This window comes from Ascaphus truei, chromosome 18 (assembly GCF_040206685.1).
Source record: "Ascaphus truei isolate aAscTru1 chromosome 18, aAscTru1.hap1, whole genome shotgun sequence".
Taxonomy (NCBI): Eukaryota; Metazoa; Chordata; class Amphibia; order Anura; family Ascaphidae; genus Ascaphus; species Ascaphus truei.
In genome coordinates, this window is record NC_134500.1 from 23,846,324 (window position 1) to 23,857,153 (window position 10,830).

At 41.1% G+C, this 10,830-nt stretch overlaps 1 protein-coding gene across 1 annotated transcript in view; it reads left to right on the forward strand.

Moving 5' to 3' along the window:
• KLF13 (KLF transcription factor 13) overlaps positions 1 to 6,619 on the forward strand; it is a 69,524-nt gene extending 62,905 nt beyond the window's left edge. Inside the window, exon 2 of the mRNA XM_075575881.1 lies at positions 3,124 to 6,619. Within this exon, the coding sequence (XP_075431996.1) occupies positions 3,124 to 3,416 (293 nt within the window). The 3' untranslated portion in view covers positions 3,417 to 6,619. The remainder of the gene's footprint in view (positions 1 to 3,123) is intronic.
• Positions 6,620 to 10,830: the final 4,211 nt, after the last annotated feature.

The following is a 10,830-nucleotide window of genomic DNA, read 5'->3' on the forward strand; positions in this document are numbered from 1 at the left end:
GCGACGGAGCGGTCGCGATCGCAGGTAGTCAAAAGGATTTTGACTTTTCGCCCGATCGCCGCGTGACGTCAGCGGCACATGAACGCTTCAGCCAATGAGGGCGAACCGCTCACGGCCACACACCCCCCGATTGCCCTCTCGTCTCCTGCACTATAAGCAGGAATCGCTATTACGACGGCTGACGTCACGCGGCCGCGAAGCCGGTCGCGGTGCCAGCACTACCTTATAATAAAGGCCACAGCATATTATACACAGATTTTAATACACATTCACTTGTAACTTAAGCTAATATAATTATATATGGTACAGATATTATACTACACTACAGATGCCTACCAAATGTTCAACTATTATCAGTTTCAAGTTTTTAAATACATCTAATATTACATTGCAATAATCTTGTGGCCCTGCTACTCCTAAGTGTTTTGTGATCTGACCCCCTCGGAGAACTGGGTTGAGGGCTCTGATCTATTGTATATGTAACCCTGTTTCCCCCACCAAATCTCACATAAGGTCTCCTAGGGGAGATACTTCTCTGGTTACATGGCTCTGTGTGGTGCACACCTGCTGGTAAAAGGGGGCCCTGGGTCTCCCGCATGGTGGTAAAGGGGAATACCAGGACAGGCTTCTGGGGTTGTGCCCGAATTCTACTCACAGGTGCAACGACTCCATCTTGTGCAGCCCCAAGCTGTATGGGGTGAAGTATCTGCAAAAGAACACGTCCCCTCCTCCCAATATACTTCAGTCTCAGGCAGGAGGAATTTTATAAAAAGTCAGGATGTTTTATTTGGGTTCCTTCTTCAGCAGCCGTAATCACAGCAGTTGAAGGATCTTCACCTTCAGGATGTCCCTGAACACACTTCCATCCAAGGGCACCAAGAGTGGTTCTTGCTCTTCCCCTATCCCCTGGTGGGATATGAGGTATAGGTTTACCCCACACTCCCCAGAGGGAGGGCCTCAAGCCTGCCAGAGCCCTGACTGCTGGGTACGGGTATCCTTGCCCCTCCCACTGTAGGGACAGACTGACTAAATCAGGAAGTGCCATGCAGTAAGTAGCTCCAGTAAGCATCACCCCTGTGTCTCTAATTGGACACAAGGCCTGATGACACTGCCTTCACTTACTCACTGCACAGCATGTGTGGGGAAAACCCATGATTGCTCCTGGCAAATCTGCCCTTACCAGGTATTTCTGACAGGAGGAGGACAGAACTATAGCCCCAAAACTACCCAGGGCGACATATAGTAAAGTGAAGAAATCCATTAGACACAGATCCCCTCTGTAGGTTTATTATTTTATATTTTTACACTATTCAGTCACCTTGTGGTCTGCAACCACCGAGGTGCCTTATTAAGCATGTGTTGCCCCACTACCTTAGGATCCTTTACTGCTTGGAATTGGTCACACAATTTTAGTCTGATGATCAGGCAACACGATTGAATAATTAAGGGGTTCACTGAACAAATATTTTCTAGTAGGGGTTGTTCAATGTAAATAAAAGGTTGAGAACCACCAAGTTAGACAAACCAAACTTTTTGGGGTAAAATCCTTGATTATTTGCACTTGCGAATAAATGCTGTTTTCGGGTGGGATTCGTACTTGGGCAAAATAATGTGCCCATCTCTACCTAGTATCATTGGCACTTCATTTGGGGTGCGTTGAACACAAACACAGCCTACAGTATGGTCACAGAAACCTACTAATATAGATTGTGTAAAAAGATGAATAGTGATGTGGGTTGTTGCATTAATACATACAGCACATTACAAATGACTGAAAACTGTGAGGAGAATCTCCGTCCCCAAAAGAGATACATTGTGTGTGTGTGTGTCTGTGTGTGTCTGTGTGTATATGTAATATATATATATATATATATATATATATATATATATATATATATACTGTATGTAATGTGTGGCCCTTTTGAGGATTACCATGTTGCCAACCACTGCTATGAATGTGTGTCCTTCATTAGGAGCTGTGAAGGGAGGATGACATCTTCACTTCAGAGCATGAGACCGGGCCCCACACAGGCATGAGGTTAGCATGAGAAATGCAGTGGGGTCATGACAGGGAGCATGGAAATGGGGTTTGAAGTGGGATACTATTGGGGGGGGGGCGGCATTAGAACTGTCTCAGGCAGGGGAAGAAATACCATTGGTTCAGCAACCGAAGAGGATGAGGTAGCAGGATTGTTCTGGCTCAGCACTGCCCCCCCGCTGGGCCAAATATATTCTTGTACCGGGGCCCACGTTTGGCTAGTTCAGCTTCTGGTCTCGGTCTTCCAGCACTGGCAATTTTACCTCCATGCTGTGTGAGACTGCGAGGCACCGTTCTAATGCCCGAGACTCAGGCAATGCATGATACTGGATAGGGCTGTTCATGTTACATTGACTTACTTGTTTTTTTTTACTAATTAATAATACTTTATTCTACACAACTCTATTAATGGTTAATTCAGTGTTCCGTGAAGATACAGACGTTTGCTGTGTCATTGGATATATAATAATAATAAGTTCTAATTCGCTCACGTATTTACCATGAATTTCTACTGTATGTTAAATGTGGGATTATGTGAAATTGCAATACCATTGTATCCACTGGCAAAACTCACGATAAATCCCTCTGCCTGGTAGAGTTTATATTTTCACGTTACTACTGGAGGCCTAAACTATCCTGTTTCTTCTCTGAGATCCCCCAGTTTAGTATATATTTCATATTTTATGATATACCCTTCTTGGGAGAAAGAAATGCCAGTCATCAAGCCAGTAAATAAATGTGTTCCGTATCGATTGCCTCAACAGTAATGGTGTTGTCGAAGGCCGTTTTTCATCCCTGGACAGAGTGGATTGCTTCATTGCAGCACCACCCAAAAATAACCTATTCTTAAAGTGAGCCCTGTGTGATTCCCATAAATCAGATTACCAACCTATTTATTTCCCTATGTGTTTTTTATGTGATATTTTACATTCAATGTTATTTTAAATGACCCAAAGCGAACAGTTAAGTGTTCACATGCTAATCGGCAAAGCACAATCCTCTTGTATAGAGCATATTACTGAATATTTAAGATGGCCTTGTGCTCAAAGTTGATATTAACCAAATGTCTCCCATTCGTTCCCCAGGTGAGAGACCTTTCGAATGCAGCTGGGAGGAATGCAACAAGAAATTCGCCAGGTCGGACGAGCTGGCCCGGCACTACCGCACTCACACCGGCGAGAAGAAGTTCAGCTGTCCTATCTGCGAGAAGCGTTTTATGCGCAGTGACCACCTGACCAAGCATGCCCGCCGCCATGCCAACTTTCAGCCCGGGATGCTTAAGAGGCGGGGCGGTATCAGCTCTAGAAATGGGTCGGTCAGTGACTACAGCCGTTCAGATGCATCTAGCCCAGCCATCAGCCCAGCAAGCTCTCCTTAAATCTACTTGCACTGGACATTAGCACTTTACCTCTGCTAATGTGGAACATTTTGTGAAATGGTCTTTTTATTACACATTTCACATATTTTTTTCTAGGTATTTAGATTTTTTTTTTTTTTTGTTTGTTTTTGTTTGAAGATGGCTTATTTTAAACGACAAAACATACCAGTTACCTTTTTTTTTTAAAGATAATCTTCCATGGTTCCTTTCAGTTTGGTTTTCCAGACATCCTTGACTGCCTTTCTCTTGGATTTCTAGAAAAAACTTTGTGTCTTCTGTTTTGCATTTTCAGAATTCTATCATTCAGTCTGTTTTGGATCTCCTGAATTCCATAGATCATTTTATTTTGGATCTCAAGAAATCAACAGTTCCTTCTATTTTCTACCTCCAGAATTCCACAATCCTTCTGTTTTGGATCTCTAGATTTCCACAGATCCCTTCCTTTTGTATCTCCAGAATCCCATAACTTCTATTTCGGCTGGCCAGAATTTCAGATTTCTGGTTCACTTGGGTTCTTAACTTCTGTATGTCATGTTCATCTCACGGCAATTGACCACAATACTTATTCAAAGGACAACCAACTTCTAAAAACAATTTTCTCCACCTCAGGACTAAAAGAAATACTATCTTGCACAACAGAAGCATTGGTCTCAGTTTCAATTTCAACTGTGTTCTATTTAACCTCTACTTCCTCAATATTCCCCTCTCTCAGGGATAGATTCCTAGATTATACGAGTACAATGAAGTCACATCTTAACTGCAGCCTTATTCTGTATTTTTTTATTTTATTTTTTGCACTCAAGTTTTTTGGGAGGAGTTCAGGCACACTGGGAAATGCCAGTACTGGAATTTAGTGCCCATTCACATAAGGATAGTGGTAAACCTGCTTTAGTTACAAATATGCTTGTATGGTCTACAGTAAATGTATATAGTGTGCCTACCCATGTCAATCTGTATAATACTATATATATATATATATATATATATATATATATATATATATATATATATATATATATATATATATATATAAATGTTGTTTATTTTAGTGGCAATTTGAAATATTAATATGATATCATTTAGTATGTGCTACAGGACTTTCACTGCCCCTTTGTTCCATGTCCAAGTGGTGTACTGTATTCTCTGTATGGTGAACATTAATGCATCACTTATTATGCCTCAGTTTTCCCATTATTCAGTGCACGTCTCGCTCTTACCAGGTCTAATGTCTAGGGTAACAAGAGGGTAACAAGCCTATTACTAAGGGCCTAACTCTATATATGCCTAAGAGGCCCTTTGGGCGGGTTTTGGATGAAAATTCCTATTGACTTCATTGGGTATTTTGGTCCCAAATGGCCACTTTGGAGTATATAGAATTTATTCCTAAATCACTACATATGGTCATATTGATATAGCCTTCCTTACGGCACCTGCAGGATTCCATTCCTTAGAAATAGAGCTATTATTCACCAATTTATTTAGAAGTGTCTAGGAAGGTGGCACTTCTTGTTTAAATGGTGCATATATATCACATGTTGTATGGTATATGCTTAAACTATCAGCTTCACAATTAATAGGGTGTAGCACTTACAGGATTTGTTTGTGTATTTGTATATATACATATAGGGAACAAAACTGCAATAGGATTTCATAGCAGGATCTATGAAACCACAACATTCAGGACTCTTAAGTAGAAATATCTTTGAGATCCACACATTATTCTAGCCCTCTATAACATAAGTGGGATCCACGTGTCATTTACGTTGATCAACATTTATGAAATAATCGAAGTACAAAAGATGACATTTCTATAGAAATATATATATTATATGTGTGTGTGTGAATCAGGGTCCCGTTAGATTCTTGGAGCCATAAGCAATTGTGTAGTCTACCGAAAGATACTGGTAGTGAGGTTATATATAAAATACTGCCAAAAGGCATAACGAATATAATTAGAGATGGACACATTTTACACCAATTTCAAATTTGCGTCGAAATTTATTTTTTTTCCCCCCATTTTTGAATATTTGCGACCACTTGGCATTTTAAAAAGTTGAGAATTCGCAAATGTGCGAATATTCAAAAACGTACCCCACAAAAATGTTAAAAAATAAAAAATCAGAGAACATTAAAAAATGTCTAATAAAAAAAAAAGAATAAACTCTAGAATATTCAAAAATGTTTAAAAAAAACAAAAAAAAAACGGGATTTTCCTTTGGAAAAATACTCAAAATGTATTTTCAAATGAGAAGGGGGAAAAAAAAGCAAAGTTGAAAATTCACCATCTCTAAATGTAATGAATAATTACAGTAACACCCAGAGATTATAATGGAGTGATCTTTATTTAGTTGAAAGGTGCAAATATGAACTAGATGTGTCCACAAGATGCGCAGTTACAGATCACAAGATGTTTCAAACACCGGTGACTTCGCCTCAAGGAAACTCCGCTTCAGCGCTAAAGTAAGTCAGTAACCTTAACCCATACCATGACCCTAAAAAGCCCTAATCTTTACCCCTAATACCAATGCTACCCCCTACCCTAAAAACTTTAACCCCTTACACCCCCAAAACCCCCTGATAGTAACCCCTAATACTAATGTTACCCCCTACCGTAAAAACCTTAACCCCTTACACCCCAAACCCCCCTAATATTAACCCCTAGTACTTACGCTACCCCCTACCCTACAAACCTTCGCCCCTTGCACTAAAACCCCTAAAGCTAACCCCCTCCCCTAAAACTTACTTTCTCGTCGAAACGGCCGGCGGCGAAGGGTTGAGCGGCCAAACGCCGGCGGCGACTTGGACGCGGAGAGACGGCTCGCGACCACATGTGGCATTACGCGAAACACTGGGGATTGCCAGTTACATACAAATGCAAGTTCCTTTTCCAATCTTCCAGTGCCAGGAGTTTTTTTCTGCATGTGCAGTCACGGACGTTCTTGGCCCTGTCGCTTCCCCATTATAACACCCTCTCATATTCCCAGTTTGGGCGTTTTGAGTCATTGAGTCACTTGGTGCATGGTATCAATTGCAGTGTGATCCAAAGACAGAGGGATATATTTAATTCATGTTAACGTTGATGATGCTTTATTATTAGTGACGTTTGTGCAGTTGTGATTTTAAAAACGACTTCAGGTTGATGATCATTTAAAAAAAATAAAACGCACTGTCTCTTGTCTTTTTCTCCTTAAGTGACCAGGTTATGGATGACTTGCTAAGAAAAGGGACAGTACTCACTAATGTATACATGGAGCAGAGGCGGCCAACTCCAGCCAAGGGCCACAAACAGGTTGGGTTTTCAGCAAATCCCCGCTTCAGCACAGGTGGGTCAATCATGAGCCACTGATTGACCCACCTGTGCTGAAGCAGCGATATCCAGAAAACCTGACCTGTTGGTGGCCCTTGAGGGCTGGAGTTGGCAGCCCCGACATGGCATATACAGATGGGTGCATCAGTGCATATTGTATGCACATCTTCCTCTTTCTAGAAAGGGGGGTTGTAGTCACACCCCTTCACTGCCGCGGAAACCTGCAGCAGAAAAGCTTTTCTTTCTCTAGGCAGAAACAGAATAGACAGCATTTCGCTATTGACTTTTACGTGGGCATTGATACATATGATTTTTACAGCATTATTACTGTATGTCAGGGCATTTTGACAGCTTGATGCAGTTTTCAGGTTGAATTCCCCTCTTCAGTATGTAAATTGTCTTATCGATTCTTTATTAAAGTATGCAACATGTTACTGGTTTGAAAACCTGGGGGGGGGGTTGACATGAGTTTAAAATTCACTTTTTTTTTAAAAGCAGTATTTCTCCTGCGAAAGCGTTTTGTTTTTATTTGTCTTGTTAATTAGACACCAATGTATTTATGTAGCTAACTATATGACATTCCAACAGACATTAACTATTGCCTGCAGGAAAATAAAAACTACCTTGTCTGGATTATTGCTTGTTTTTAGTAGGTTCATTAAATCTGTCGTGTTTAGGGAACTACTTTTTATATTTGTTTGGTTTTGCGTTAAAAGCAGTTAAGTGTGTAGCATTATAAGTGTTTAATTGGTGGTTTTAATTATTTTTGGTCTAAAAATGTAAACACATTCCACCGTTTTTAATGATGTATTAATAGCCATTTTGCATTATTTCAATTTGCCAATCTTTGCAGTATATAAACGCTTGTGTTCTTTGCATTGTGTTATTCTGTAAGAGGTTGTTTGTGATGGGCCCAGTGGTTTTAAGCAACAACAGCACAGTTAATGTAAGATGAAAAAAATAATGTGGAGGTTGTTTTTTTTATGGATTTATATCACTTTGTTCGGCAGACTTTAGGAACGACTGCTACATATATTTAGGATATCCACCTGAATAAACAAATCAGAAATTACAGAGGCAATGAATGCCTTTTTTTCTGTGCTTACAGGATTGAAGCCGGGGCTGAACCCCGTTAATTTGAGCTCCGGGGATGCCCTGATTCCAGAGATGGTTAGATCCGTAGTGGGTGCGGGTAGCCGCTTCAGGGTTCACACAGTGGCGGGTTTTCACAGCTCCCGCACCCTGCGGGCCAATAGGAAGCTGTGACATCACCGGTGCGGCTTCCTATTGGCCCATGTGACGCGGGAGCTTTAAACTGCAGAGAGATACCAGCACCCCCTTCAGAGGTAAGTATCTCTGGAAGCACGGCGTCCGGAGACTCCCTGCTTCAATCCTGTATAATAAAAATAAAATAAACAGCCTGGATTGCTCCTTTAAAGGGCAATTTACACATAGTAGGCAAAATAAATATTAAGAGGCATACTTCCAAAGCAGTGCTCTGCCATAAAACGTTAATGTCGCCCCGTGCCAGAAGGTGTTCATATGGGATAGCACTGCTCAGTAAACATGGGCCTAAATCTTTTAACACTTCCTAAGAAAAAAAAATACATTCAACTCACTCAAAGTTTTCATTATATCCTGTGATATTTTTGCGACAGATCCTCTGTAATCCTAATCTGTTTTTTTTTTGTTTTTTTTAATCCGAAAACAAATGGATTTAAGAAGTAATTAATTCTTATGAATTTCAGGACGTTTTATAAACTACATCGTATCAAATATATTCTCGGTAAAGTAAAATAACTAAAGATGTCACGTAATGCGCTGGTTTTAGTGGTCTTAGTTTTAAGAAAATGTATTTCTAATCTTTCGTTAGAGGATAAAGTTACTGTAGTCATGCCCCGCCACGTGAAGGAAACACACACCCAGAGTATAATTATGCGTATAAGTTAAGAGGGTGAGATCAGAACTTTGAGCCATAGCGGCTTGTAATTTTGTGGGGGTCGGTGCAGGGACCTCTTATCTGGTCCAGCCGGCCTGTCTCCTCAGACATCATGGCGCCATGCAGCATCACGTTGTCATGACAACGGCACACCATGTGACGTCACAATGTCATGGCAACGCGGCGCAACTTGCAGGCGCAATGCCATGACCGGGACACTGTAGGAGCGGAGATGCCACCGGACCAGGTAAGAGATATTCACAGAGGCTCCGCGCTCTCCCCGCCAATCATTGTAACTGTTCTGGGGAAGAGCGCAGGGCCTCTAAGTGTGGGGCGCAGTGCGATGCCAACGATGGAACCGCCATTAGGCTGGCTCTGCGTTAGGAATTTGAAGTCTCCGTGTGTTGGATTGATGTCATTCAGCGACAAGTTTGCACTAATTTTAAACAGCAGTTCCTGAGACCCCCTTTTTCATAGGCTAGGAGCCAGGGGGTCCAACACACACATTCATTTCAACTACAGGGCTCCCAAGATGCTGATCAGAAAAAGTAGCATCGGTACTTCCTGGTTTTTAAAGCCCCAGCGTCACACAGGCCAATAGGAAGCCCACAGAGGATGACATTGCAGCTTTCTTTTGACTCGTGTGACGCTGGAGATTTAAACCACCATATTCCCCCTTGAGGGCAATGAAAAGCGTTACTTTCAGCAGTAAGTATGTTGGGAACCCCCTCGTTCTCCTCCGGGTAAGAAAGGAGAAAAAAAACAGGGTTATAAAACAAACAAGTAGAGGGAACTGCTGCTTACAACCATTTTTTGCTCTTTAAGTTAATAATGTCAGTAACATCTTCCTTATCTATCTAGTACTGGTCAGGTGTTTAGCGGAGGTGTACCGGATACCCACGTGATTATCTGACCAGTTACATAGTATTATAGGTTCAGTACAGTATTGGTGCATAGTACAGTACACTGGTCTTAGTCTTGTCTGTGGCCTAGCGATATTGGGCCATATATTTACTAAGTGGAGCTAAACCATGAGACACCTTATGGACTGTTCAATGAGCAGGAAGGGCCGTCTGGCTTAGCATCGCTTAGTAAAAATCGTCCATCGTGTCTAGTTGACAAGCAGGCAAACATATTTACTACAGCTTACCAAGTGCAGATGTAGCCTTCAACCTCTAATGCTACCTGTGCTGGATGCTCTTGCACTATTACAAGAGTATTTCCACAAAAGACACTCACACACACACAAATATACAGATGTAGCCAGATGGAAGTTTGCTTCTGCCGGGGGAAGCTGTGGGATCCCGGCATTGAGGAATCCTGCGAGGGGGGGGGGGGGGGAACCGCGCTTCAACAGTCAGGCTGCATCTGTGTGTGTGTGACACACACACACACACACATATATACATACATACTGTACGCAACATGGAGAAGAGAGACTTGCAATCACAGTACCTTGAAGATCATTGGGAAGGCCTTCATCCAGCAGTGGATCGACAGGAACTGATAAAGATGATACAGAGGAAGTGTCCCTTCTGGTGTTGACATAATAGATATATATATATATATTCAATATATAGAGTCAAAGAGAACAGTTGGCACTCCCGTAGGTGCTGGTAGGCAGTAGGTGCATGTCCCATATAGATAAGATGTCGATACGATACCGTTCCGAAGTCTGGTCATCAAGAGACAGCACTCTGTAGGTAATTCTTCAAAACACGTGTATTAGTGACAAAGGTGATATACAGAATCAAGAAACCCGGGTTTCTTGATATATCACCTTTGTCACTAATACACATGTTTTGAAGAATTACCTACAGAGTGCTGTCTCTTGATGACCAGACTTCGGAACAGTATCGTGTGTATATATATATATATATATATATATATATATATATATATATATATATATATATATATATATATATATATATATTGTAGCAATATATATTGTAGCAATGTTTACATATACATGCTACATGTATGTGTAAATATGCATATATATATATATTTTTTTTTTCTTTTATTTATACACTCCAGTATGTTAAAATGTTCATTTTCAGTCCTGAAGTGGTTGAGGCCGGCACTATATGCATCTATCAGTGTGAATTTTAATACTGAAGGGATTAACCTTTTCTTTGCTGGAGGGAAGCGAGATACATTTCCTT